The 27698-nt window shown below is 40.7% G+C and overlaps 4 protein-coding genes and 1 non-coding gene across 6 annotated transcripts; 4 read left to right on the forward strand and 1 right to left on the reverse strand.

The window, feature by feature from the left end:
- The first annotated feature begins 158 nt into the window (after nt 1-158).
- Nucleotides 159-4888, forward strand: eif4e1c (eukaryotic translation initiation factor 4E family member 1c). The gene is made up of 7 exons (XM_029127196.3): nt 159-309; nt 1297-1382; nt 2911-3006; nt 3144-3207; nt 3330-3443; nt 3549-3688; nt 3836-4888. The coding sequence occupies exons 1-7, from the start codon at nt 292-294 to the stop codon at nt 3948-3950; spliced, it is 633 nt and encodes a 210-aa protein (XP_028983029.1). The 5' UTR covers nt 159-291; the 3' UTR covers nt 3951-4888.
- A 629-nt stretch (nt 4889-5517) lies between these two features.
- Nucleotides 5518-8853, reverse strand: si:dkey-228d14.5 (uncharacterized protein LOC796266 homolog). Of its 2 annotated transcripts, none has more exons than XM_055502422.1 (8): nt 7895-8853; nt 7686-7752; nt 7037-7084; nt 6896-6958; nt 6736-6803; nt 6529-6659; nt 6176-6353; nt 5518-5831 (listed from the first exon to the last, which is right to left on the reverse strand). In XM_055502422.1, the coding sequence occupies exons 2-8, from the start codon at nt 7748-7750 to the stop codon at nt 5638-5640; spliced, it is 747 nt and encodes a 248-aa protein (XP_055358397.1). In that variant the 5' UTR covers nt 7751-7752; nt 7895-8853; the 3' UTR covers nt 5518-5637. The 2 variants fall into 2 exon arrangements, with proteins under 2 accessions (XP_055358397.1, XP_055358396.1); XM_055502421.1 differs by having other exon boundaries at nt 7879-8853.
- Nucleotides 8854-9005: 152 nt separating this feature from the next.
- Nucleotides 9006-12220, forward strand: zgc:110319 (uncharacterized protein LOC796111 homolog). The gene is made up of 8 exons (XM_029127194.2): nt 9006-9156; nt 9579-9679; nt 9970-10105; nt 10631-10697; nt 10793-10904; nt 10995-11058; nt 11233-11407; nt 11723-12220. Exons 1-8 carry the CDS (start codon nt 9092-9094, stop codon nt 11789-11791), a joined length of 789 nt encoding a protein of 262 aa, XP_028983027.1. The 5' UTR covers nt 9006-9091; the 3' UTR covers nt 11792-12220.
- A 510-nt stretch (nt 12221-12730) lies between these two features.
- On the forward strand, nt 12731-23457 carry ccar1 (cell division cycle and apoptosis regulator 1). The gene is made up of 26 exons (XM_029127042.2): nt 12731-12848; nt 13842-14003; nt 14127-14302; nt 14413-14538; nt 14890-14922; nt 15066-15262; nt 15452-15578; nt 15824-15943; nt 16229-16421; nt 16546-16690; nt 16786-16941; nt 17055-17280; nt 17416-17529; nt 17823-17989; nt 18815-19025; nt 20164-20247; nt 20426-20614; nt 20802-20993; nt 21086-21322; nt 21409-21538; nt 21648-21736; nt 21825-21965; nt 22058-22178; nt 22258-22440; nt 22536-22741; nt 22845-23457. Exons 2-26 carry the CDS (start codon nt 13892-13894, stop codon nt 22902-22904), a joined length of 3735 nt encoding a protein of 1244 aa, XP_028982875.1. The 5' UTR covers nt 12731-12848; nt 13842-13891; the 3' UTR covers nt 22905-23457.
- LOC114842362 (small nucleolar RNA SNORD98) lies at nt 17570-17636 on the forward strand. Its single transcript, XR_003783387.1, has one exon. It is a non-coding gene; the product is annotated as a small nucleolar RNA SNORD98 (small nucleolar RNA).
- Nucleotides 23458-27698: the final 4241 nt, after the last annotated feature.

Raw genomic sequence — 27698 nt, forward strand, 5'->3', positions numbered from 1 at the left:
TTTTAGCGTGTCTAAAGAATTGCCGTATATAAATTACAGAGAATCTTTAAACTTGATTTTGACCCAGGGTCCTTCATGTTTCATGTGGCATGCTTCCTTTAACATTCAGCTCTGTGTGTAGGCCGCATTCTGCGGACTGCGTGTACGCACGGCCATATTTTAAGAGTGCGCGTCGCCCTGCTCTGTTTATGTCCCTCGCCTCGGCGTGGACCGAGGCGGCTTCCGTAGCAGTGCGAGTGGTCGGAGCGTGACGCAGAAGCGCTGAACAGGCAGAACATTTCCACTGTCAAGATGGCGACATCGGAGCCGGTAAGAGGCACAAGACATATTCGAATAATGCGCGTGGAAAGGCTAGTCATGCATTCACCGTTTTAGTTCGTAATTTCACAGGCAGCCTTGTTCGAAACGACAAATGCATTTTTTGTGAAACCGCCGTGCTTCAATATACAGACGTATGATCTCAGTTAGCGTTAGCATCCCAGCAATGTGATGGATAAGGCATTGCCTGACTTTGTTGGCAGGGAGGGACTGATGACTGAACATCGTTCATTCAAACTCCAGTCGCGGATTTGTTTGAATCTTTTTTATTTTATTTTAAACTCAATATCCCGTGGTGGTATTATTTGTCCATTAGCCCTTTTAATGTTCATGTTGTGATATATTGCATATTTTTAATAATCTTAACACGTGTGTCTAGCTTGTAGCTAACCTAGCCTAGCATGAATGCTAAACCTAAATGTATGAAAACGCTGTTTAGACCACGCGACTAGAACAATATGTTATTATACACACTGTTTTTGTATGTTGGTCAGATAAAGGGGGCTGTTTTGTGTTTGGTTAGTGGTGTAAGACTCTATGATATTGAGTTAATGGCCTACTTTAAAAATATGTATCAAGCTTAATGTAGATATTTGGCCTTTTATGTGAATGTGAGAAACACTTTATGGCACAATACCAATTGGTGATTGAATTGACTGAGTTTCAAAAAGTCACAATTTTTGTCTTTCATCATTTATTAAAATCTAAAATTTAGTTAACAAAATCAGTGCCTCTACAGTTCCAGCCTTTCAGTTGCGATGCTGATGCTTCATGTATCACAGTAAATAAACATGATGATTCCCTTTGTGAGGAATATATGTTCAGCGTTTATGCCCTGACACTAAAGTATTGCGTTTAAAATTTTAATAGGTATTATTAGCTCCCATTTGTGCGAATTCTGCACTTGTCTGTGGATAAATATGAAAGAGAATGATATTTAATGTCTTTTGAATAATACATGATATTTTGTTTCCTCAGAAAACAGCTGAAACTGAAGATCAACAGACAGAAAGTCAAGTTGTTGCAAATCCTGAGCAGTATATTAAACATCCTTTGCAATATAGGTAAGAATTACAGTACATCTGATAGTTTTTGTATAATGATGAAAAACGTGACAAACTCTCTTCCATTTGTTGGAGGAAAACTCTCCACTATTGACTCCTGCTCTTTGTCATCACAAACAAAAGTCATTCAGGAATTTTACAGTTCGCCATTGATTCTTCATTCAAACATATTCGTAATTGTACAGCTCATTGACATTAATACTATTTCCAAGCCAGAGTGGATATTTGCAGAAGAGTTATTCATTGTAAATTAATTTCAGGTAACCAGGATCATGTTGAGGCTTTAATCATAAACACAAAACGAAGAAGAAATCTTCTTCCTACTCTGCATATTAGTCATGCAATTGTTGTAGCTGTGTGGTGGTGGTAACCTATTCAGGAGCCATGCACAGTCAGTTTGGGAAATGCTGAATAGTTCACCTAAGTCACTTCTAGTTCGTTCTGCTTGTTCACCACAGGTAAGGGTTGTCCACATGTTGTCTGGCCCCTATTTTTTTGCCACTTCTTTTGTTTTGTAACAAATCTATGTTCCCTGTTGTTTGTTTTTAGACCCCTAATGGTGGATATCTCAGAGGTTTAGGTGTTGTCACTTATAGGTGTTGCTTCACAACATTTTTTGATTCTGTTGGTTCCAGTGAATTATTTGATATTTTATGTTAAATACGTTGTAACATATCTAGTGTCACTGTCGTCCTATTGTAGCTGTTATGAACTAGTTCTCCAATGAATGTCAGAGGTAATTGTATATACTGGTTGTGTCAGTGTGGCCTAAAGATGAAAGTAAAATGTATACTAATTTGGTACTAATATCTGCAGGTATATCTGCTGTAGCATAGTTGTGTATGATGGTGGCTTTGAAGTTATGGAACATTTTCGTATGAGAGAGATAAAGGGAAACAAACAGCTGCAGGATGTGAGAAGACACACTTGGTTTATGGAACCATGTCTAAAATGTTTTGCAGTTACTTTACAGTGGTATGGTTAGAATCCTGTTTTGAGAAGACCTGCAACCAAATGGTTGCAATTAAATCAAGGCTAGTTTCTACCCTATTGGTTCTATTTGCCACATTTTTTTACATGTTTGAAACAAATGAAAAATAAGAGAGCATGAACAAGGATTAGCAAGTGTAGCTGAACTAGATGATGCGTGGTGACTGTGTAGAAGAGGGCATGGAGTTCAGCTCATGTCCTCTTGTTGCCCTCATCTCTCCCCTGCCAGCCCCACCCATCCTGGAAATAGATGGGAATAACAGCACCCCTCATAAACAAAGGCTCCATTTGTACTGTATCTAATGGCTGGCTTTCTGTTCTTTTGCATGGATATACTGTACTTATATCTGTATGCAGCTGTTGTGTTCTGTTGTGAAATATGGTTTAAATGTAACTAGTTTAAGTTAATCTTTTAAAAATGAAGTGCCTTTTGATAATCCTAGAATTTTTATTTTTAGACTCTGTGTTACTCTTCTAAAATAAGTGTTGGATTTTTACAGTCCTAATGTGTGATGTTCTGATTGTCTTTTTCTCACAGATGGGCTCTTTGGTATTTCAAAAATGACAAGAGCAAAAGTTGGACAGAGAACTTGCGTCTCATTTCCAAATTTGACACAGTGGAGGACTTTTGGGCGTGAGTTTACCTTACTGAACACTTTACTTGCTGTAAACACATTTGTTTTATGCGGCACCTAGTTGGGAAAATATATGCATAAACCGCTTCTCTGATGTTAAAATGTCTTTACAGCGATGTTTTTTTTTTTCTTTCAGATTATACAACCACATACAGCAACCAAGCAAACTTGGCTTTGGCTGTGATTACTGCTTATTTAAGGTAAGGCCTTTAAAAGAAAAGTACTATAATGCTTGAAACATGCACAGTTATTGGTACATGACTAAATAGATATTAGTCAACTAGCCTGTTTTGACTAATAGTGTTGTCACTGTGTGTCACAGGATGGTATCAAGCCAATGTGGGAAGATGACAGGAACAAGCTCGGGGGTCGATGGCTGATAACTCTAAATAGACAACAGAGACACAATGACCTTGATCGCTATTGGATGGAAACGGTGATTGGCTAAAGAACATGCTTTTGCTAGTTCCTTGTTGGAATTCTAGATGGGTAATAAGTATTTCTATAATAATTAACCTTCTGTGTGTTGTTGGGTTTAAAGCTCTTGTGTTTAGTTGGTGAGTCGTTTGATGAGGCGAGTGAAGATGTCTGTGGGGCTGTGGTCAACGTCAGACCCAAAGGAGATAAAATATCCATTTGGACAAGCAACTGCCAAAACAGGGACGCCATCATGACAATAGGGTAAGTTGTAAAGTCATGTTAATAAGAAGAGAGGCAAATACAGGTGTGAGTGAAATGTAATTGATATACCAAATGTATCTGACCACTAGATGGTGACATTAGCATTGGTCTTCACACAGCATTCAACTTCATTTTGTGTTTCCACAGACAACTTTATAAAGAGCGACTGAGCCTCCACATGAAAGCCTTGATCGGCTACCAGTCACACGACGACACGTCCAGCAAGAGCGGCTCCACCACCAAGAACATGTACTCCGTTTGAAAGCCTCCCCCTCCTCACACAGTTGAACTTGCTGTAGATTTAAACAATTACCAACCCACATGATCACAATAAGTTTGAGTTGTCAACTACTGTAGTGTCATTTCCTTTTATTAAAGAGAGCCTTGTTCATAGTGTACAGTTGGAGCTTCCCCCAGCATGAGTGGAGCGTTAGTTACGAAGCAGGCAGAGAGCCTGTGATTATTAATGGCAACCTCCCCTAGCTTATCTGAGAACAAGCTTGTTACTCCATTACTTAATGGCTTTGAATTGCAAAATCTTTCTTAATAGTAAGGCCGCGGGTTTGTCTCATGCTGAGTTGCCGAGTGAGGAATACAACTTGTGTTTTCAGAGAACAAATTTTAACTTGATTTATTCAGAAGTGTTTAAAAGGAGTTGGTATTTCATATGTACCAGTTAGAATATCTACAGTACAGTATCTTAAAAGTTTGTAAAAGCTGTGGTCACACTCCAAATTGTGTGGTTTGGACTAAAGGCCACTTGTTGTTTCAGCCATGCTGGAATTGTGGATTATTGCTTGTAGTTCTTTCTTTTTTTTTCCCTTTACATTTATTTATAATGTATGCATTGCTGTTGAACTACTTAGTTTGAAACACAACCATGAAACGTGTATTTTCATTTTTTTTTCTCGTTTTGTTATTATGCTCAATAATGTGGACTACTGCATATAGATTACATTTTTTACAGTGTACCATAAAGTAAAGATGCTGACAGAAGTAGGTGTGCTTTTCACTGTTTTCTTCCTAACAAAAACTGTAGATATTGTCGCACTCCTCTCTTGGTTAATGCGAAGAGAAGACAAAACTAATTGTGAAATGACTTTGCTCATAATGTATCTTTATTATCTGTAATTCCAGGATGTATTTTACCTTCTTTCAAGTAAAGGTTAAGTGCTTTGCATTAAAAAAAACAGAACAATGTCTTGTTTTGTGAAAAATGTGTGGTTTAGTGATAAGGTTTAGGAAACCACTCATTTAATTTGATTGAAATAATGCTACATAATAAAACTAGCTGGTGGTAACAACTTGACTCAATCCAAGTAAACTGCCCACAAATACATGAATCAACAACTGATTGGTAGTGAAACAGTTTGATTTAGAAGAAAGTCCTTGGCCGTGACTCAAATCCTGGATTCACGTGTGATGGAAGGGACAGGGACAACACCCATTGTACTGAACACTGGAACCGTTGATGTCTATTATTAGCACATTCTGTTAGTTAACTGTCAAGCTTATTTTTTATGAATCACTTCCAGTCAATCAGGATTCCTCAACATAACACACATTATTTCAATGGGTGTAGCGTAACCTCCTTGTTCACGTAAGCAGACCATCAGGTACAGTATAACTTACATTTCCCAACCTTTAGAAGAATAATGGACCTTTGATGTTATACATGATGAATGAATGTGTAATTCAGTGGTGACACAACAAATAAATACTGCACAAAACTAAGGCATATCCTGTGCCAGAGCATGATGTGAATAAAAGCACAATATGGCCCATCTGAACTGTTCATTTGCAGAACAAATGAGGTTGTTGTTTTAATAAATAACTAAGGTTTTAGGAAATCATCCAAGTGATGAAAGCAGTTATTTGTCCTCCAGCCACGGTCCAGCCACTGTCTTTGCAGCACGCGTGTGCTTCAGCTGAGGCCGGGCGGCGTCACATCATGACATGGGCATCATGAGAGGCTTCTCTTCCTCACGTCTGCTTAACAGATTTGACAGCATGAAGGAGGAGAAGAAGCAAAACTCCATGGCATAGGTGAGCTCAAACAGCTCCAGGTTGATGCTGAGCATCCACTCAAACACAGCCGACAGGTGAACGTAAAAGTTCTGGTCCTGGGCAAACAAAATGGTATCTGAAGGTTTTTAAGTTAAGGTTTGATTCATCAGATGGAGAACCTAGGGTGTGCATCTTTGAAGCTTTATATCTTTGAACTGCTCCAAAGGAGGACTGATAGTATTTGACTTTGCTGTTTGCTTTGCTTTCCTGTGAATAGAAAGGTGAAGCTGAGTGTTACAGCAAAACAATGGTTAAAGATTAATATGGCTAAAATGCCAATGATACGTACCAGGTAGTCAGGTGGACTGTAGTGGCCAGTCCCACTTTGTAAACAGATCTGAAGACCGGATCCAAATACGGCACCAGAGGACTTTGGCACCGTGGAACAGCTGGAGTGTGTGACTCCATGAAAAAGGATACAGCAGATGGTGACTCCAATTTGGATCACAGCGGACACGACGCGTAATGGGTAGAGGACCTTCTCGTAACCCGTCAGCGAACACTTCCTGGTCAGATCAGTGAGCAGGACAGTGTAGAAGCAGATGCACGTGAAACTGAGAGCCGCTCCGAGGTAGTGAAGAAGTGGCAGGTAACCAGGCTGTGGAGGACGGTCAGCAGAAACCCATACTTAAACCACAGTTAGTTTGTGTTACTGCAACTAGGAAATGAGTCATGAATGTAGAAAACAGCAACTTACACTGTTAAAAGCCACTATAAATTCACACATCATTACAGCTGAATATGAATAAATCATTTTAAAACAACACACTCACGTTGCAGTTTCCAGCTGTGAAAGCGCCCGCAGCTGCCACCAGACCAAAGACCAAGGCAAACTTGCTCAGCACAGAATGACAGGCATGTCTCTCCATAATGTGAGCGTGGTGGAATATAGAGAAGAGCAGAACTGCATACGAAGGCGATCACAGACGTCAGAACCCATATTCACACATTACAGTACACATATTAGCAGGCAAACTCACACAGAAAGGCCCCGGCGTTGATGGTGGCTGTGAAAAGGGAACTTTCTGGTGCATTGGTTCCACTTGCGCTGGAATCAAATCATTCATTGTTCATTCATATCATTAGTTGTTAGTTTCACCATTTGATTGTTGTAGTGGGAATGAGAGTTTGTGTTTGTACCTTATGGTGGCTGCGACGCAGCATCCATTGGATTGATTCCATCTGCACAAGTTGGGAGGGTCCCTGAAACAGTTTAGTGACGTTCTAGAAAATCTGCCGCAGCTGAATATTAATGTTCAGAGCAATAATTCTGTAACTCACCAGTCACTGAGTGAGCAAACATGGTTGTTAGCGAAGGCCAGGCCATATCTGGAGGTATAAAGCACAATCAATAACTATGAACTAATTCAGTTCGCTATATTATTATTTAATAATTCTTCATTATTATAAATACAGTGTAACAAATAGATGCACGGGTGCCAGTCTTGCCTCTTTTAGCCTAGCCTTTAAAACAATTAAAACCAGCTTAGTGACATTCTTTCAGTATCTTTCATCCTGATGCTTCTCTCATCAGAACATTTACTTAAATTATATGCTTAGTACAGAAAGTAATGAAATGAAAATATAAATATAAACAAATATATAATTTTATATTAAACAAAAGCATGTCAGCTATTAATAAGAATTTTTAAGAATTTAAGTTCAAAGTCCACAGATTTTACTTTACTATCTGAAATCTGAATGTTCTTATCTGGTATTATTATACGATTCAAATTCAAATGTCACCATCAATTATGCAGGAGTCCTGTTGTCTTTCTCACATTTCTCACAATTCATAGCTTTAAATTAGTATTATGAAACATAACCGACTGACTAAAAAATAAATGTAACTTTACAATTTACAAGACAGCAAGACTTCTAAAACCAATCCTTTAACGTGGAGGTAAACACAGACATGTGGTAAACTTACACAGTCCACGTTCCAACGAAGGAAACCAAGGAGAGAGAGATGGGGAAGATGATCCAGAGAACCATGTCTTTGTGGTGAGAAACATTAAAAACAAATGAATTTAGGAAGCCACTCAACACTCTACATGTGTTCCCTCTGTGGTAAGCTTCATGTCTACCAAGCAAAATTAATATTAGAACCAAAAAATCCCAACCTTGTTAAAACCTGACCTGCAGTTAGTTATAATCCAACACCCCACAGAGCACAGCTCTGCTTTTAAGGGAGAGTCCGTTTCTCTTTGCCACTCCTTCACTCCACCTTGCTCCTGGTTGAACAAATGTTAGGAAACATGGGGTTGGCTTTCTTGGAGCAGGTACTGTGTTTGTTTGACTCAGACAGACTCGTATTCATGCCCCATGTTAAGCCCGCTTCTGCACAGTCTGTGTATTAAGAGATTTAGAACAGGAACGCAGAGAGAGGCGGATGTCTCAACACAGACACTGATTTGCAGAGTCCTCTAGAAAAGACGAGGCTTAAACAATACCTCTGTGATTTAAAAAAGTTTTGAAAGCTTTGACTGCCTTATTTTCTCCCTCACAAAAGGATTTTTTTGTACTTTTTTAATTCTACATTTATATTTCTCCTGAAAACGTTTGCATTTACCCAATTGGATATACAAGTAAAATAAAAATATGGTTGTCCTACAATTCATTGTCCTATAAGTCATTGCAAGAATTTAGCATTATACGGGAAAATAATAGTAGAAAGAGTAACTTGTACTTGTAGTGTAGTATATGGTATCTTTAGTCACATTCATGTGTTTCTTTTTGAACTTCTCATTGTTGGCTCACGTACAAGATAAGCACTAATACTCAGCGTTCAGACATGATAGTCTTCTAGGACAAGTTGGACCCGTTGGACTCAGCACATGAATAGCCGGTTGGGAGGTGAGTTGCTCACACTCACAGAAGATATGTATACACAGATTTGATATTAGGGTAGGGTGTCAGCTCCAAGTCTACGGTTAAATGACGAGGCCCCTTGATAAAACCAAACAAAGCCCTGAACTTTCCTAAAAAATGACCATTAAAAGCCTTTAACGTTTAACTGCTTTCAGAACAAGGACATTTAATAGGTTTAAGATATGTTAGTGAACGGCTGAATTGAGATCAAGATTTAGATGAATGACAATGTGGAGGTGTGAGCTCTCGCTCATACGATTTACCAATAGATAACAGGAGATGTTTATTATCCAGTCACAGGGAACTTTGATATGGGTCTAGAAAAATAGGAATATTCTGACCCCTGTTTTAATTTATTAAGAGTAAAAATGGACAGGTTTGATTTTTGTCTTCTGTCTGGGATCCTCTCTGGCCAGAAGTACCTGCTGTTCACCACACGAGGTTCTCATTTTCAAAACAAACAAAATGGCGGCGCACGTGAGATGGGGTCTTCAACGGTTGTTACGATCGCAAAATGCGGCTCACTTCAGGTTTGAACTCCTACGTTGGCGTCATAATATCTTTTGCCTCGGATAATATATAATATAACGACAGGGTAAAACGTTGCACATGTCCCTTACATTGGGAGATGAGCTTGTGACGTGAGCTAGCCGATTAGCGCCAGCTAACGCTAACTTCAAACTGACACTAAGTAAAACTCGTTACCCCACATACAGATGTAGATATAAGGATTATAATTATACTAAAGTTCTCCTTTTATCTCTGAGGCTGTGTGTGTATCTTTCCAGATTTAAAGCATGTGCCTTAGCTGCTAACTGTGGCTATCTGAGGCTGTAAACAAACCATCATGTCATTAAACTGATAAGCTCGTTTAGCTGCTAGTCACTGTGGATGTTCCGTGTTGATTCACAAGCATGGCTTCGTTTTCGTCTTTACGTTGTTTAAATATTAGGTTTTCAGATAAGACCAGAAGCCTGTACCACTCACACTGCGCAACCCAGAGCTTCTCCAAGCTCCAGCATCAGTCCCGGACAGGAGCCACACACCTCTCAAGTGAGAACCCATTGTTTGGTCACGTTATGGACACTTGGTTTAAACCAGGGTGCACTAAAACACTACATCTACTCCATAGGTGTCGTTAATAATATTACAGTACAGTGTCATTTTAGCATTGTTTTTCTTTCTTGTGCTTCTTTGTGGTAAAGTTGTGTTTTACTCTTCAAGTAATTAGAACGATTAAACCTAATTGAAAAGAATGAAGGAAACTACAATCAATAACTAACTCTTTGAAATGTTTGTAAATAACTGACTAATAAACTAAAATGTTTTGTAATTTATTTTAGTAAGACATCTGTCAATTCAGACTCAAGACACTCCAAACCCCAGAAGCCTGAAGTTTCTCCCTGGTAAACCTGTCCTAGGAAGTGGGACACTTGACTTTCCCTCTCCAAGCTCAGCTGAGAGTTCATCTTTAGCCAGGTTGCGTGTCAGGTTTCCTGTATTTATGTTGTTCTTTATCCAGCTTTATAAAATGGACATTTTAAACAGAGTGATCTACACCGTTTCCAGTCCTGTAGCTTAAGCCAAGAAAGATGTGTGTTTTTTTTTTTGTACATTAAGTATGTGTCTTATAGCTAAGGTCCATGTTTCATAATTAACAAGTTTGGAATGTCCAGTTTTCTGACTGAATTAGTCATTATGTAGTCACCCTTATGATAGTCTGTTATCAGGTTGCTTGGATGAATAATGAGTAGATTAGAGTAAGAGTAGAGTAGAGGAAACAAGTGCACCCTTTCAAAAGTACAAAATGTGATACTCTGATGTTTATGTTACTGACACCATGAATGCATTGTATAAACATACATTGTTTTCTAATACATTTTGTCTCCTCGTGATAAAAATGGCATTGTCAAAAACTAGTCAGTCAGTGATAAATCCAGCACATGCAGATGTGATTATCACAAAATGAAGTAAAAACAATAACATGATAATTTTTTGTTTCAGGGTCTTGTTTGAAATTGAAGGAGTTAAAAGTGTGTTCTTTGGTCCTGACTTCATCACAGTCACTAAAGTGAGTATTAAAAGTATTTACAGACCTCTGTCTCTTGATTTTGTTACTATGAAATAGAACAGAGAGGTAATATCAGGTCCTTGGTGTTGGTTAAGGCAGATGAGGAAGTGGAATGGACAGACATTAAGCATCAAGCTTTGGAGGCTATTACTAAATTCTTTGAGAGTGGCGATCCGATCACAACAGGGGCAGTGCACCATGAAAGCAGTGAGTCGTTAGTCTTTGGGCATCATGAAGTCATGTCAATGTTTCACTGTATGTTGTGTAAGTATGTGACTGTTTTTTTCTTTATGGCAGGCCTTTCTGAAGAGGATGATGATATTGTTTCTATGATAAAGGAGCTTCTGGACACCAGAATAAGGTACAAAACTAAGTAAATTGCATTTCAGTTCTGACCACAGTTTTCTTTTTCACATTGGGTTACTCAGCTTTTATTAACAAATGCTAATTGAATAGTAAAGCACAGTTCTATTTACATAACCTTCATAGTCGCCCTGTAAGTTGTTTGGTCCAAATGTATTTTTCTGGCTTCAAGACCTACAGTTCAGGAAGATGGAGGTGATGTCATCTATAAGGGTTTTGAGGACGGCACAGTGAAGCTGAAGCTGGTTGGTTCCTGCACAGGATGTCCCAGTTCGACAGTCACCCTTAAGAATGGCATTCAGAACATGCTGCAGTTTTATATCCCAGAGGTAGACAAAGTGGAACAGGTGATTATTAATGTCTATCACAAAGTAAAATAATGGTTGAATAATATTAGTTTTAAAATACTAAGTAGGAAATTGTCCCAGTATCACATTTTAAATTTTCTGAACTTCTTTGACCATAAATTCTGAACAATGAAAACAGACTTTTTTTTTAAATTTATGGATGAGGTGGAATAAAATAAAAGCTAATATACTATTTACTTTATTTCTTTTCAACTTTACAAGTTGCTGTTGGGATTATGTTTGGAAGCGTGGCCAAAGCATTTTACAGACAATTCTATCACAGCTGACGTTTTGTCTTTGTCATTTTTTACCTAGGTGGAGGATGAGGTGGATGAAATCAATGCAAAGGTTTTTACAGAGCTGGAACGCAAATTACAAGACTAAAGCAAAAATATGTTTTACGCTATATAAACATACCCAATAATTACTATTATATGAAAACTAAGAAACCAAATTATTTACTGCTATTTTGCATGCATAGTACATATTGAAATTGATATGTAAATACTTTATGTACATGTTACTGAGGTAAATACTGTATGACTGTGATGGCTGTAATTGTGATGTATTTATTTCTTATCAATATTGTATATTTTTTAAATATATTTCCATAAGATGGAGATATTGTGAAACCTGAGGTTGAGATTGGTATTGGTGATGAAGAGTGGCCCAGGAATTGAAGAAGAATAACTGAATTTTCTTTTTAAATACGACGGTAGTAAGTGTACAATTCATGGAGCAGATGTGGGTTTTAAAAATGTTTGTATGCTGTAATTATTTGCTCAGTGGCACATTAAAGAACATTTTATTTAATATCTGACTGATACGGTTGTGAATGGAAAATAACATGCTGTTGTTGATCAAATAGTGTTACAAGTCACCATAAAAAGATTCATAGTCTTCTCAATGTGCTTTGCACTACCTTTCTGTCACTGACCTGCTGTAAAAATGAATTTGATGTATTTCCCTCTTCAGTTTATCCACTATTTAATACTGATGAGGTCCAGTGCTAGATCTTAAGCAATGTTCAGAATGCATGTTGGCTGTATGGAGTGCTTATCTGAATCTATAGAGTGCAATCTAAAACATGGATTACAAATTGCTCTAAGTGGCCTTACACTGTTCTGTATAGTAAATTCGGGTAGTACGCTTAAATAGTTTGGATATATTTCTAAACAGTTTATACTAAAATATATTTCATGTATGTAACTATATTTCTCTAACTCATGTTTTGGAGACAGGCACACAGCAATCTAAGAAACAATTTAAAGCCTAAAATAGCTCTCTGAATAAATATATAAATATACAAAAATAAATATTTAAGGTTACTACTACCATAAAGTTACTACTTAGTGAGTGTGACTGAACTGAGAAATGTATCGGTTCCTCCTGCTCGCGCATGCGCAGTGTAAGTCAGTAGCAGCCGGTGCGAAGGACAGCGGTAAGCAATGTTTATAATATTTAATTCAAGAGCTTACAATGCTATTTATTGCGAATATTTAGCGTCCTTTTATTTTGCGCTATAAACTACACACGAGTGTTTCTTTTTTTAGTTAATAGATGGTTAATAATGTTTTATTCTTGTAAAACGTAGACCAACGTTATCTCGGGCCTTGCTCTTGATAATAAATCCTGCACGCGGCTAATCTGGCAACAAAGCTAACAAGGTGCAGATGCTAAGTGTTAGCTCGCTATTCAACTGCCTTCACGAGACATTTTTTAAAACAATGGCACATTAAACCAACGCAGACGAATCCGCCTTGGCACAAAAGCTTGCATTGCGTTACTTAGCCCTGTTAGCCGTTACCCAAACAGCATTAACCTTAGAGAGCTACACAGATGCAAAACGTTAGCTAGTTAATGCTAGCTGTCCTCTCCCTGACCACCTTGTCGAGGCTATGTCAGCAATTATTGTACAAAACATGATACCACTCAAACATGTATTATTGTTTATTTCATGCAAATAAGTAATTTACCAATTTACTGCTACGTCGTTTCTACAAATGTCCTTACTAGCTAGCTAAAATTTACAGTCCTGCAGGCTACTGTAGTTAAACGTAAGACAACATAAGGGAATAACAGCTGCTGTGGCTTTTACATTTCACAGGACGTTAACCTTGTAATTACAATCTATTCTTCCAAATGTAATGTTTTCAGATATTCTGTTTTATATATTTCTTAGTAGTTACTTGTGGTTCCTTGGGTGCAGTGGCTGTTGCCTTTGTATTCTGTTTATTCAGTGCTCTGTGTGTGTTTGCGCATTCAGCGCAATTCCAAGTAAACGGTGATGCGTAATGAAGATGTTTTATGCTATTTAATTTTATCACCTGGTTTGTGGAATAATAATTGTACATTTTTGTTATTACTTATGATGATTACAAATGTTGAACATCGTTCTATACATGCCACTTGTTCTGCTGGGTCCTGGTTTTAGTAACAAGCATCGGCCTATAGAGCAGAGACTGCCCTCAACTTGAAGGAGTCATGGCCCAGTTTGGGGGACAGAAGAATCCACCTTGGGCCACTCAATTTGCTGCCACAGCGGTGTCTCAGCCGGGCCACACAGGACAGTCTCTTGATCTCAACAGCCTGCATTGTAAGTGTACTAATCTAATGTCACTTGCAATTTTACCAGGTTTTACATGTTTTAGATGTCCTTTACAAACATGTTCCCCCTTTTTCCATCTTATATGGTGACTTGTTTTTTTTCCCTCTGCAGCTCTAAGTGTGCAACAGCCATCTCTTCTGGGAGCCTCTCCCTCTGTTTACTCTCAGCAGTCAGCATTGGCTGCAGCTTCTCTTAGCAACCAGTCCGCTGCAAATTATCAGCTGTCTCAGCAAACTGCTGCCCTGCAGCAACAAGCTGCAGCGGCTGCAGCAGCAGCACTACAGCAGGTCAGTCACAGAAAGATAGTTCAAAACACAGTGCTCATATAGTCTATATACTTTATATATTTTATAGCCACTTAAACACTTTAACACAGGATGTTTTATGCTATCTATAGTCCCAGATCAATTCAGCTCTGCAACAATATCAGCAACAGCAGCAGCAGCAGCAACAACAACAGCAACAACAACAGCAACCTCCCCAGCAACCTCCACAACAACAAATGTACAATGTACCTCATCAAGTAAGACCTAGGCTCATTTAACCTTGTGTCAGACTTTATTTTGTATAAACACTGTAAAATATATATAATCGGATTTGGCTGTGGGTAATATTCTTTTTCCCTTCTATGAAATGATATCAGATTTCTTGCTGGAATCATTCTAATTGAGTTTTCTGTATGCTTTAATATCTTGGATAACCTGACTATTATAGCAGTTGTCTCTAAATGGATTATGTGAATATGCTTTTCTTACTTCTTGCTCAAGTACATTTATCAAAAATATAATTTTTCATAGCTAGTTTTAAAATGATCACATAGACTTCAAATCACAAAGTTTAACATTGTATTTTCTGGTTTCCCTTTCCATAACAGCTCCCACAGCCTCAACAGGCACTGATCTCTCAGGTAATCTGAACTGTTCAAAGCTTTTTGCCGTTTTGATTCTAGACCTTTCGAGTAGTTTCTGTGTCGTATTTACTCATCATGTTAACATATGCAATAAAACAATGTTAATTTTAGCAGCTCTTTTTTTTTCTTGATGCCTACAGCCTCCAGTTGCTTTGCCTACGAGTCTGAGTCTGTCTAATCCCCAGCAGACAGCCCAGATTACTGTATCCTACCCAACACCGCGTTCAAGCCACCAACAGCAGACGCAACCACAGAAACAGCGAGTGTTTACTGGTGTTGTCAACAAGCTACACGACACATTTGGCTTTGTAGATGAAGATGTCTTCTTCCAGCTAAGGTGATAAAGCAGCCCTTTGCATTTATCTGACTGACACTGAGTGTTGGTGGAATGGTGATTCAAAAGGAATTCTAATGTAGCTACGTTTTATTTCAATGTGTCTGTGTTTGGATATGTTTCCGTTTTAAATATGTGACCTAAATTTTGATGTTCACACACATCTGAAAGCTTTTTGAAAATACTTTGCAGTGCTGTGAAGGGGAAGACTCCCCAGGTGGGTGACAGGGTCCTAGTGGAAGCTGTGTACAACCCAAATATGCCCTTCAAGTGGAACGCCCAACGCATCCAGACATTACCTCAGTTAGGAAACCAGTCGGTGAGAACATTTAAAGTTTGCAGAAACTGAAGATTAATTTCAAGATTTTGGAATTTGCTTCAACAAATAACTGTAGAATGTTGTTTTGCTTAGTTTGCTCTTTTGATAAAACTGACAACTGCTCTACTGAACTGAAACCCAGAGGTTTATTTTATTCACTGGATTTGGTCCTAAATATTTTTTTGTTTTGAAGTAATTTCTGTACCCTTCTGTGTTTTGACTATTGTTTTCTCCATCCTTCCTAGCATCAGCAGCAGCCTCAACCTTTACCTCAAGCTTCCCCACAGCTGGGCGGCCTTTACAATGAGCCTGGGATGCAGTTGCGCTACCCAGACATGCACTCTGCTCCGGACAACAGACAAAATGTAATCTCCTAGCTCTGACTCTGACACTTTTTCAGTTCTTCTCCCTGCTTAGTTGTTTTCCTCAGGTCTACCTCTTAAATTCACTCTTGTTAGCCTCCAATAGGATTTTACTTATCTAAGCAGACTTGATGTTCAGACTCAGATGTTCTCTCAGCCTCTTTCTTTCAATCAGCAACTTACTAAGACTTTGAGTATCTTTTCTTATATTATACTGTATATAAGAAAACATTTTGAATATATGTTTACCTCTCCAAATTTTTTTTCTTTTCCTTTTCGTTTCTTCAGAGTCAACCCCAAGGTCCTAACATGATGAAGGCAGCCCCCACTATGTTGCAGTCCCTACCTCCCCCAACTACGTTCAATGTTCCATCCCAGGCGCCTCCTCCCTCCCTCCTGCAGGCCCAGCTGTCTGCTGCTTCTCTTGCCCCTCTTCTTCAAAACCCTCCTCAGCCTCTGCTGCCACAGCCTCCGCCCAAAGGTACAATATATTTGTCCGTGGGATGTTGTGTTAAACATTTACCACAACCGTTTTTGTAGCTATTTTTACAGAACATTGACCACAACATTATACTTGTGTAAAAACTGTGCTTTGTGCTTTATAGACGTATTTCCTGGGGGTCTCCTTCAACCTCCAGTGAGAATGATGCCACAGCCACAACCTGTGCGACGGATTGAACCTCCGCCTCGTTTCCCAAGTCGCAATGATCGAGGCCCGGAGCTCATCCTCAGGACTAAAGAGGAGCGAAGGTATGATAACGTTACATATTACATTTATGTCCCCCTGTTGGTTAGTTGCCTTTAGTTTTGGCAGTTGTTCATATGACCACTTTTGTCATTTGTAGCCGAGACAGAGATCGTGAGCGCAGGCGGTCAAGAGAACGCTCGCCCACACGCAAACGTTCTAGAGACCGCTCACCAAGACGTGACCGCTCTCCTAGAAGGCCTCGCAGGGTGGTGCCTCGTTACACGGTCCAGTTCTCCAAGTTCAGCTTAGATGGGTGAGTACCATCTTCAGCGTTTAGTGCTTCCAAAACTTAGAATGATAATGTGAAATATGAAATACTGAAAAATATATTGTTTGTCTGAGGGAGCTTTGTCTTGTGTTTTCCAGTTCAAGCTGTGACATGATGGAGCTGAGGAGACGCTATCAGAGCCTTTACATTCCCAGTGACTTCTTTAATGCAGTCTTTACCTGGGTGGATGCCTTCCCTATGACAAGGCCCTTCCAGTTTAACAATGTCTGTAACTTTCACATTTTGCACAAAGAAGTGGATCCATTAGTAAAGAACACTGCTGTTCTGGACCCTCCTGATGCCAACCACACCTACAGTGCTAAGGTACAACACAGTCAAATATATCAAACAAAATCTACTATTGGGATTTACCAGGTATTTAGTTAGCTCAATGCCAATTGAGGGTAGTTATGCCTCACACTATACATCACAGTATTTACATACCTGTGTTTGTTCCAGGTGATGCTGCTAGCTAACCCCAGTATAGAAGAGCTGTATCACAAATCCTGTGCTTTGGCAGAAGACCCTCAGGAACTTAGGGACTCCTTCCAACATCCTGCTAGACTTATTAAGGTACAGTATGGCCATTCCGTCTTTGTAATCTGCACGAGTTAACAAATGATGTAATATCCTATTCCATTTCTGAATACTCAAAGTGTGGAAATGTCCCAACTGATGTTAGCTCCTTTTTTCTGTTTGGTTTTAGATCCTCTAGTGAATAATTATTTGGAAATGCTGTTGATCATTTTCTCTCTCTCTATGTCCCTATTCCCATTTTCTTTATCCCCCATATCCTTTTATCCACATTCCTTTTTTCCATCTAAACTCTGTGACTGTTATTTTACCCATCTTTCTCTCTCCTTCAGTTTTTGGTAGGAATGAGAGGTAAAGATGAGGCCATGGCCATTGGTGGTCACTGGTCTCCCTCTCTGGATGGAGCCGACCCAGAGAATGATCCATCAGTCCTTATAAAGACAGCCATACGCTGTTGCAAGGCACTCACAGCCATAGACCTTAGTCTCTGCACGCAGTGGTAAGAGTCTTTTATTATTGTTTTCACCACCATGGCGTCTGTTTAAACCTATTACTGCTTATGCTAAAATCTTAAATTCAGTATGTGTTGTATGCTGTTAATTTACTACCTCTATACTAAATCACCTTCTGGACACATTTTGGTGGTAATTTTTTTTTTTAATATTGATGATTGCGTTGTTAATTTGCTCCTTTTAATATTTATGATTATAATTTATTGAATTGCGCGATGTTCTTTTGGCCTTGTGTGTTGCTGTCTTGGCGCTCTGTGTCAAACTATACGTATTCATTTCTATGTATTTATAATGATGGCACACCAAACGCATGGATTTGTGGCTGGAAGCAGTAGCCTGGACCAGAAGACACTGCCATTACTTTGTTTTCTGATTTAATTTTCTGTCCTCTCTGTTAAATATCTTACATATTTAACTGGCTTTCACTGTTCTGTCCTGTCTCGTCTCTTTTTGCACAACCCTAATGTAGTGCATCAAGTGTATCCTAGGTTAAGTGCTGAACACTCATCCATAATTGGCTGAAGCTATAATGGGGAGGAATATGAGGGTGTGATTTATTCTATGTAATTGTCTGTCAACTTTTTCAAAATGGCTGCCGTAACCTGTGACAACAGTTGGAGAGCTGCAGACTGGGTCCATTTATCTAAGCTGTGTGTTGTGTGGGAGAAAGATGGCTTTAATGATGTGTACCATCATTCAGTGACATCATGGGAGGGAGTAGCTGTATAAGGCTCGCCTTAGCAAGGCTTGTCTTTTATACTGTGCCCTGACAAGAATGTTTCTTTCCAATGCACCTTCTTCCTTTGCGACAGGTATCGTTTTGCAGAGATTCGCTATCATCGGCCGGAGGAGACTCACAAGGGGCGGACAGTCCCTGCTCATGTGGAGACAGTGGTTTTGTTTCTTCCGGATGTTTGGCATTGTCTTCCTACCCGCTCAGAGTGGGAGGTGCTGTCACGGCGACTCCGGGAGCAGCTGGCTGAGAAGCTGTCGGCCGAGCGAAAGGAGGCAGATGGAGAACAGGCACTGAACCGCTAATCCCTCTCTTCTCATTTCCGCTTCTCACAGGAAGGCACAGGAATTACAAAAAACAAACCCCAGACACACATCAGACACACGGCACATTTCACTATTCGCACACAGACACAGGCAGATAACTGGTCCATCAAACCTCACCTAGGCTCATTCTGCTTTACTCCTCCACCTGTCCCCTTCTCCTCTGCTTAAATACCTCCATTCCTTCATCAGCACTCCCACCTTCCCTCACATCCAGCAGACACATACAGTGGAAGCAGTGAGACTAGGTTGTGTTGTGTAGGCCCGATCGCAACTGACAAAACAGCATCCAGCTCTTAAAACATAGAATGTGGATACTAATCTGGGTTCAGTTATTCATGTTAACTTTGGCCTTTTGTAAAACCGTACTTTCATTTTAGCTTAAGGATTATTTTCAAATACTTTATCAAATTTGAACCAGTGAAGACTTTCTTTCTGAACTGGAAGTCTGGATTTCCCCTTCAAACTGGAGTCTGTAGAGTCAGTTGCGTGTAAACAATGTGTATGTTTTAGAAATGTGTTTGTTTTTTTCCTCACATCAATTTAATATCATCTGGCGTTGAAAAGAACTTCCCCTAAGTTCTGTTTCTTGTCTGTTCTTGTTGTTGGGTTCTACGTTTTCATATGGACATATCTAGAACTTGGTTTTTACAGGGCAGTTGGTTGGCCAGAATGACAGATGGCTCCTATCTGACGTAGGTGTATAAAACCCATAAATGTCCAGTACCCCAGTCATAGACCATTGTAGGGCCACCCTATCCTCACTCTGTTTGGAGCCCAGCTTCAGTTCATCTGATGTACCTACACACCCTTTGGATACACTTCTCATTGATTTTTACCTTTTTGTGTTCCACAGATTGATTGATTGGCAGCTGGGGGGCATATGTGTTGGTTTTCATAAGAGCTAGAGAGCTTCCCTGTGTATGCTTCAGTAGCAGTGGACTTAAACACAGTCGACAGCTCACTAGGACGAGACAATGAATGACAGATGTGACCCTGCTTCTTGCACAGATCAACTTTAAAGCTCATTGTGGCCATGATTGTTATCCTGACTGTTATCCTACCTCTTTCTTTGTCTCTGCCTGTCTCTATCTTAATGATCAAGGAGGAAGAGGACAAGGATGACGATGAGTCAAAGGATGTGAGTATTCCTACTCACTGGGCCAAACTTGATCCGAAATCAATGAAGGTAAGATTCAACAGATAAGTTCCCAAAGCTGATACTAACACAGTGGCAATGAGCTTTTCTTTTTGTTTTTTTGTACCTGTACGAATAGCTTTGTAGTTCTATTGTTCTATTTAGTTTCAGACTGTACAATGGTAAATGAGTGTTTCTCTTTTCCCTGTTTTGTACCGTTTTTTTGCAGGTAAATGATCTGCGCAAGGAGCTTGATTGTCGCTCTCTGAGCTCTAAGGGTTTAAAGTCGCAGCTGATTGCTCGGCTCACCAAGCAGCTGAAGGTGGAGGAGCAGGTGGAGGAGTCCAAGGAGCCAGAGAAACCGGAGGTTAAAGCTGTGGAAGAAGAGGAGCCATCTTGCCCAGAAGAAGACAGAGAGGTAAAGAGAACTATATTGCTAATGGATTCGATTATTTATGTGGAAATATGATGTAGTAATGATGTTTTCATGTGAATGTCCTAAGTATAAACAGACTTAAAGGCAGGAATAGATTTGTTTTATCATCATGCTGTAAAATATTTTTAAAATTAGGTTTATCTTAGATTTAAGTGTTCTTCACATACAGGAAGAGGAAAGAAAGAGGCAGGAGGAGCTTGAGCGCCAGCGAAGGGAAAGGCGCTACATCCTTCCTGATGAGCCAACCATCCTTGTGCACCCCAACTGGGCAGCAAAAAATGGCAAATTTGACTGCAGTGTTATGTCGCTGAGTGTGCTCTTGGACTACAGACTGGAAGACAACAAGGAGCACTCTTTTGAAGTGAGACACATTGACCCTCATCTCACATCTGATTATTTTATTTTTTACAGGTTGATTATTTACTTTGTCTTTTTTGTTTCATTTGTTTTAAGGTTTCCCTGTTTGCTGAGCTGTTTAATGAGATGCTACAGAGAGACTTTGGGTACCGCATTTATAAAGCCCTCGCTGCTCTTCCTGCAAAGGATGAAAAGAAGGAAAGGGAGAAGAAAGCCAAGAAAGAGGCAGAAAAGAAGGAGGTTGAAAAACGTGAAATAAAGAAAGAAAAGGATGAGGACACAGAGGAACCAATGGCAAAGAAGACCAAAGAGGAGGAGGAAGAGAAGAGGAAGGTACATCGATTGCACATGTCTGGTTTTACGTTATTTGCTTATGTGTATCATTTGCTCAACCCATCAAATCTTTTTTCTTTATCTAGTATGACGATAAGGTTATGAAAAAGGAGGATTCTCGTGATGAAGAAGAGAATGAAGATGATGGTAGCAATGCCAACGCTGAGGAATATGACCCCATGGAGGCTGAAGATGCAGATGATGACGACGACGATGGTAATTTATTCTCTCTCCTATTCATAGAACCCTTTCTGAATTTCCCACAGCCTAATTTTGTCAAAACTGCGTGATGGATAACATTTTTACAACATCATATATTCCCTAGACAAGGACGATGATGACTCAAATGACAGGGACAGGAAAGATCGAAAGGACGATCGCAAGTCATCCAAGGAGAGGTCCTCCAAGGATAAGGTTGGTTGGCAACTGCTTTGGGCAAATTATGACATTGATGAAGTATAAACATGGATTTGTTGTGAATATGACTTTGCTGTTACAACAGGACAAGAAGCAAATGGTCACATTCAACAAGGACTTGCTGATGGCGTTTGTCTACTTTGACCAGAGCCACTGTGGCTATTTACTGGAAAGAGACCTGGAGGAGATCTTGTACACACTGGGACTGCACCTTTCTCGTGCTCAGGTGAGTACACACTCACACTGAAACTGAATCACATCCCTCAGATGGTTTCCATCGTGCCTGTTCATCCGGCTGTTGATTGTTTTTTTGGATAGATAAAGAAGCTGTTGAACAAGCCGGTGGTCAGGGAGTCTTGTTACTACCGTAAACTGACTGACAGAGAGAAGGATGAGCCTGCTCCTTCCTTTAATGAAGCCCTAATAGAAAATCTTATTGGTGAGTCAACATATGTTTTTTTTCTGAAATTGTATAATTCCAGAACATTAATTCAATAAAGTTCTTGTTTTTCTACAAGGTAATCGAGGATTACTTCCTGCTCCAAAAACCCGTGCTCAGTCAGACTCCAGTGAGTATGGTAATCTGATCACCTATAATGGAGCCATGGTCGACATCGGAAGCATGATGCAGAAACTAGAGAAGAGTGAAAAGGCAAGAGAGGAGATGGAACAGAAACTCATGGAGCAAGATGCCAAAATGGGTACTTAAATTGTATTTAAACTGATTGGGGGGAGCAGTTTACTGGGCGTTGAAAGGATGAATGACAGCCTTAATTTGATCTGAATCTCTTCGCAGATGAAGATGCAAAAGTGAAAACACAGGTAGAGCAGGCCAATAAAGCTTTGTCCAAGGAGCTGGAGGAAATTAAAAGCACTCTAAGTCAAACCGAGCAAACTCTGAAAACTGCAGAGGAGCAGAAATCCATCTACTACAACCAGATTAGCAAGACGTCCTCCAACTTGATGTCCACTGTCAAAGGACTGCTGGCAGTGCTGAAAAAGGTTTCACTATTCATTAATTCACCAAATTTCTGCTCATGTAATTCATTTTACATGACCAAGTTCACTCATCAGTTTGGTTTGGTTTTTTGCTTTTGTCTCGCAGGATGAAGAAATAGACGAGCCTGGTTGTCGGTCATCTCAGACCAATGGTGCCGATGACTGAGTGACTCAAGCTAAACTGTAAAATCATTATTTCAACATTTGTAAATATTCTTTAAACAAACATAATTTGACCGTTTTCTATGAACCTGTTCTCCCAAGTACATGTGCAAATGAATCGGGTTCCCTTTTGTTAATTTGACCTTTGTTTCTGTGTACAATACATTGGTTTGTGCTGAGGTATTTTTCTTATGAAATATTAACGATGAATAAGCTTTGAGATGCTTATTTTCATAGCTTTGAGAAAGATAGGTTGAGTTGCTAACGTTTCTTTTTGCAGTTGCTTCAACTCGGTTATGGTCAATTAAATGCCACATTGTAGATCTCAATGCCATTATGGGTGAGTTGTACTTTTCAGAGACTCGGTTTTTCTAATGAGCAATAATGATGCTATTTATGTGGAAGAGAATTCAGTAAAAAATACTATATTTAAAAGAAGCTAACTTTGGATGGGAAAGGGTAGAAAGGTACCAAGCTCCAACAGAATAACTTTATACACTACCCCAATCCCCTGAATAAAAACCACAACTATGTTCAATAAATGCTTTTGGTTTCTAGTTCTGCTTGGCAGTGTTCATTGCTCTCTGCTGTGTGTATTTTATTTTTTAACATGGCCACGGATGGTACTTACAACATACTGCCAGTTCCAGTGTTTTATTGCAACCAATATCCGAACTTTACTTTCCTCCGAGGAATAATCTGCTTTTCTGCTGAAGGAATCGTGGCTGCAGGAATGTGAACATTTAAAACCCATCTTTTAACTGTGGGTGCTGGTCAGGGTTGTTTTAGCAAGAGCCCAAAAACAAATGTGCCACACAGTTGGAAATCAATGTTTTCTATTAACAGTATAAATGTGAAGTCCATTTAAACACTGTGTTTACGTTGTTTCTACCTAATAATATATCATTGATCATTTTCGTGACCATCACTTCAGACATGTAGAAAACTATATTGGTGCTGAGTGTAGGAAGATTTATTCTGCACTTGTTATCTGCAATGCTCTACTTCTGCCTGTAGGTGGCAGCAAAGACTAAACCTCAGTCCTGCACGGTGGAAGTATGATTGCAATACATATTTTATATACTTATTTACATATGACTTATATATGTTCAGAGACGTGAACCTGTTGCTTTCATTTTGTTTGTTTGAAACTGCATTGATTAGAGAGTATACATTTTGATCTGTCATAGTAATACAAATCCTAGGCTTCTGATGATTCAGTTTTATTTCTGTCCCACAACACACACCGGTGAGTTAAACGCCAACTGTGGCGCAGTCATCGTTAAAGTGATCATTCATTCCTGCTGATGGGTTTAGTGTTTGAAACGATCAGGTGAAAAAAAAATTAATGACCACCATTATTTATCAGCACTGCAGTTATTGGGTGTGACCAGACTCAGTTGAAGGAAGGATCATTAATTATGTAGCGTCTTGCCATTGATTTTGACTGAGGAACCAGGTGGTTTCCTGGGATTTGTACTTCATCCTTTGAAGCTCTTGTTTCTCGTGATGTCTTTATGTCTTCCAGCCATTGCACTGGCCTGAACTTCCTGTCACTGTAATGCTGGTTGTGTTTCCTCTGACAAAAAGCAAAGCATTCGCTTTCTCATACGGTGTGCTGCTTTAAAAAAATGCAAAGGATGTGAGTATGTTATCAGTGACTCATCATTTGATACTTACTTTGCCTTTCACGTATTTCTTGTAGTATCACTGTAAAAACAGTCATAAACAAGCCAGATCTGTTTTACTGCACTACATCATAAAGCCTTTGCTCTGATTTACATCAGGAGCCATTTATGAGCTTTTCTACGAGCTTTGAAGCTTATACGAGTGTGAGTGATCAATCTACATTTACCCAATGCTTTCCATTAATCCTACAACACTTCATTAGAGGCCAAGTTTACACCTACCTTCAAAAACCTAGTTCACATTATTTAGCAGGAAACATCTTTCCCTGCTCTCAGCACCTTGTCATGTCATTTCCAAGGGAACAATAACCAGCCATGACTTTACTTATGTGGCCTTTGTGCTTGTGTCGTGCTTGACAAACAAACCTGGTTCATCCCCTGAGGAAGCACATGCACGCTCCCCGGGCCTCGCGCTCCTGCAGCAGCCGCGTGAGCTTCTGCACTCCGATGTGCATGCTCATGCGTATGCATGTGAAATAAGACCCCGCCGCACGGAGCGGGTAACCCCACTCCCCGGCTGCGACAGAAGGCTTTTGTTGCCTGTGTTCTTAACCCCCCCCCCCCCCCCCCCCCCCCCCCCCCCACCACCCCACCTATCAAAGAGCTGCTGCACTCCCAGGCCTGCTGACAATCAGACCATTTCACTGCAGGGTTGGTAAAAAGGGAGCTGGGTTTAGTAACTGAGCATGTTGGCATTTTAACCTCCTCCACTGATCCTCACTTTTCATGTAAATCAGAGCACTTTGGGTGTTGGGGTGTGGTTGAGGAGCATGTGCACATGTAGTGTGACACTATGCTGGCTCCTTTGTTAGTTTAGCTAATCCTCGCTTTTCCATACGCATGTAGATTTGTTTGAATTCACCCTCGTCAGAGCTCAGCACACGGCAAATTGTTGTTTTCTGTGGCAGCCCCCGCTTCAGCTTCTCTGTGCATGTGCATGTTAAAGGTGCAGTCCAAGTTATCATGACAAAAGATGCTCCCCGGCCCCACACACACCCAGCAGGTCGTCTGTTCAAGCTTTTCAAGAATGTGTCGCTTCGAATTTTGGTGCTGAAAGAAAAATGTAATAAGCCAGAGCTGTGATGTTCATATCTCTTCTTATCTTTATTTCGTGGCTGATAGAGCCGATGACCCACCTCGCATCCTCTGGTGTCGTTATCTCGCTCTTCGCACATGCCTGCGTTTTGCCAGAAATCCGACCACCAAAGTCAAATAAACCCTCAAACCACGCTCTTATGCGCTGTTTGATATTCCTGGTAATTGATCCATGAGTGGCTCCATTGAGCAGCTCCGCTGGCCTCCACTGCAGCCTCCACAGGCCCCCGCTGCAGCAGAGCGGCAGAGAGGGGGCCCTGTTCGGGCCGGAGCTGGGAGCGGCCCGGCACAGCGGCGCAGCCGCGGGGTCTTTCACTGGGAATACTGGGTTTCAGTGTGAGAAAGTTCCACGGCTGCTTCCGACACTGCGTCTCTGGGGCGTCTCCTGGAGGGAAGTCGGGAGCGCCTCACCTCTGGGCCGAGCCGAGGAGCAGCACAGCACCATGCGGATCAGCACATGATCCACCGTTACAGTGTTGGAAAGAACTCAGGTACTGTAGCTCTGCAGCGCATCAACATGAGCATCACATTTCACCTCCTAACAATGGTTCTACAAAGCGGGGCATTCACCGGGGCTCAGCTTTTATACTTTGGGGGGAAAAGCAGATATTCTTTAATTGCCACTGCCTGCTGCCCTGAAGGAGCGTATGTCATTCAGTGAGATAATCACACAGCGGGAACCCCGGGCTGCGAGCGCAGGCTTGCAAGTTCAACAAAGCCAACATTTCCATTGTAGAGCAGCATAGTTGGCTTTGATACAGTGCATGCAAAACATCTACAGAAGCAGCAGTGTGTGTGTGTGTGTGTGTGTGTGTGTACTTACTACAGTAAGCTGAAACGCTGCAGGTGTGCAGGGAACGCACGCCAGTAATTCACAGCCATTTTAAAATCTGACTTCATGCCTCATTTGTAATTTTATTTTTCCTCATTTGTCTTTTAGTGTGTAAACAATAACTTTGGCCTGACAGCACGTTCGGATCTGATTAAAGATGAATCTATTCACTTAGCAAACACTGGTCTTCCAGCCTCCAGAGGATGAGGCCTGAGGATTCAGCATGTTTGCTCTCCTGCTTCTTTGTCCTCTTGCAGCCATTTCCTCTGCTTCCTACGTCCTTCAGCCTCCCTTTGTGCCGTCTCAAAGCTCTAAATCAGTCCAGGAAGCCGCCACGTGGCATTTCCTGCTTACTTTGCACTGCGTTGATGCGGGGGTCAGTTCTGGGAACAGTGGAAGCTGGGCGAGCACATGTTGCTTTATGTCCACCTCTGGCTCTGCGACAGAAGGTAATTTGTCCTCCGCTGCCTGTGCGCTGCACTAATGAAGCTCACATGCTGCACATGTCTTTGATGTCACATCACCGCGGAGGCTTTCAGGCTCTGCTTCGTCGGTTCAAAGCTCCGCTCATTTACATCCTGCTTTAATAGAGTTAGTCACTGCCTGCTCGTTAGATCGGTGACAGGTGACACATCACAGGCCGGAAACGGCCTTGATGTGTGGGTGAGGTCTGACGATCAGGTGACGGCATCTGATTCATGTCTGCTTTTCACCAGTGAGTCGCCGAACTCCTTTTGAGTCATTTCAAAATGTGATGCGACCAGTCCAGTCAGCCGCTCACCAGCGTTCCATCATCCTCTGCAACGGGGACCACACACACACACACAGTCTAGTCTTCACGAAGGCCAAGGGCACCTGTGAACATGGTGCACAAGGCGGAGGAGGAGCAGCCGGAGGCATCTCTCACACGGCTGTGATCTTCCTCACCTTGAGCGCGTGCGTTCACGAGTCGGTGGGCGTTAACGATGTCTCGCGGGGCGCTAAATCTTCCGTCTCTCCCCCTGTCTTTGTTAGAAGCTGGGCTCCTCCTTTCATGACGACTAATTGCTTTGCTGGGTTCCTCCTCCGTCCCACATTTATTCAAACGGCTCCGTCGCAGTCCTCGTTTAAGTGATCGTGTTTGATGGCAGAACCACTATCATTATGTTTGTCTGTGAAGGTTCCCCCTGAGATGCGCATTGAT

This window comes from Betta splendens, chromosome 15 (assembly GCF_900634795.4).
Source record: "Betta splendens chromosome 15, fBetSpl5.4, whole genome shotgun sequence".
Lineage (NCBI taxonomy): Eukaryota > Metazoa > Chordata > Actinopteri > Anabantiformes > Osphronemidae > Betta > Betta splendens.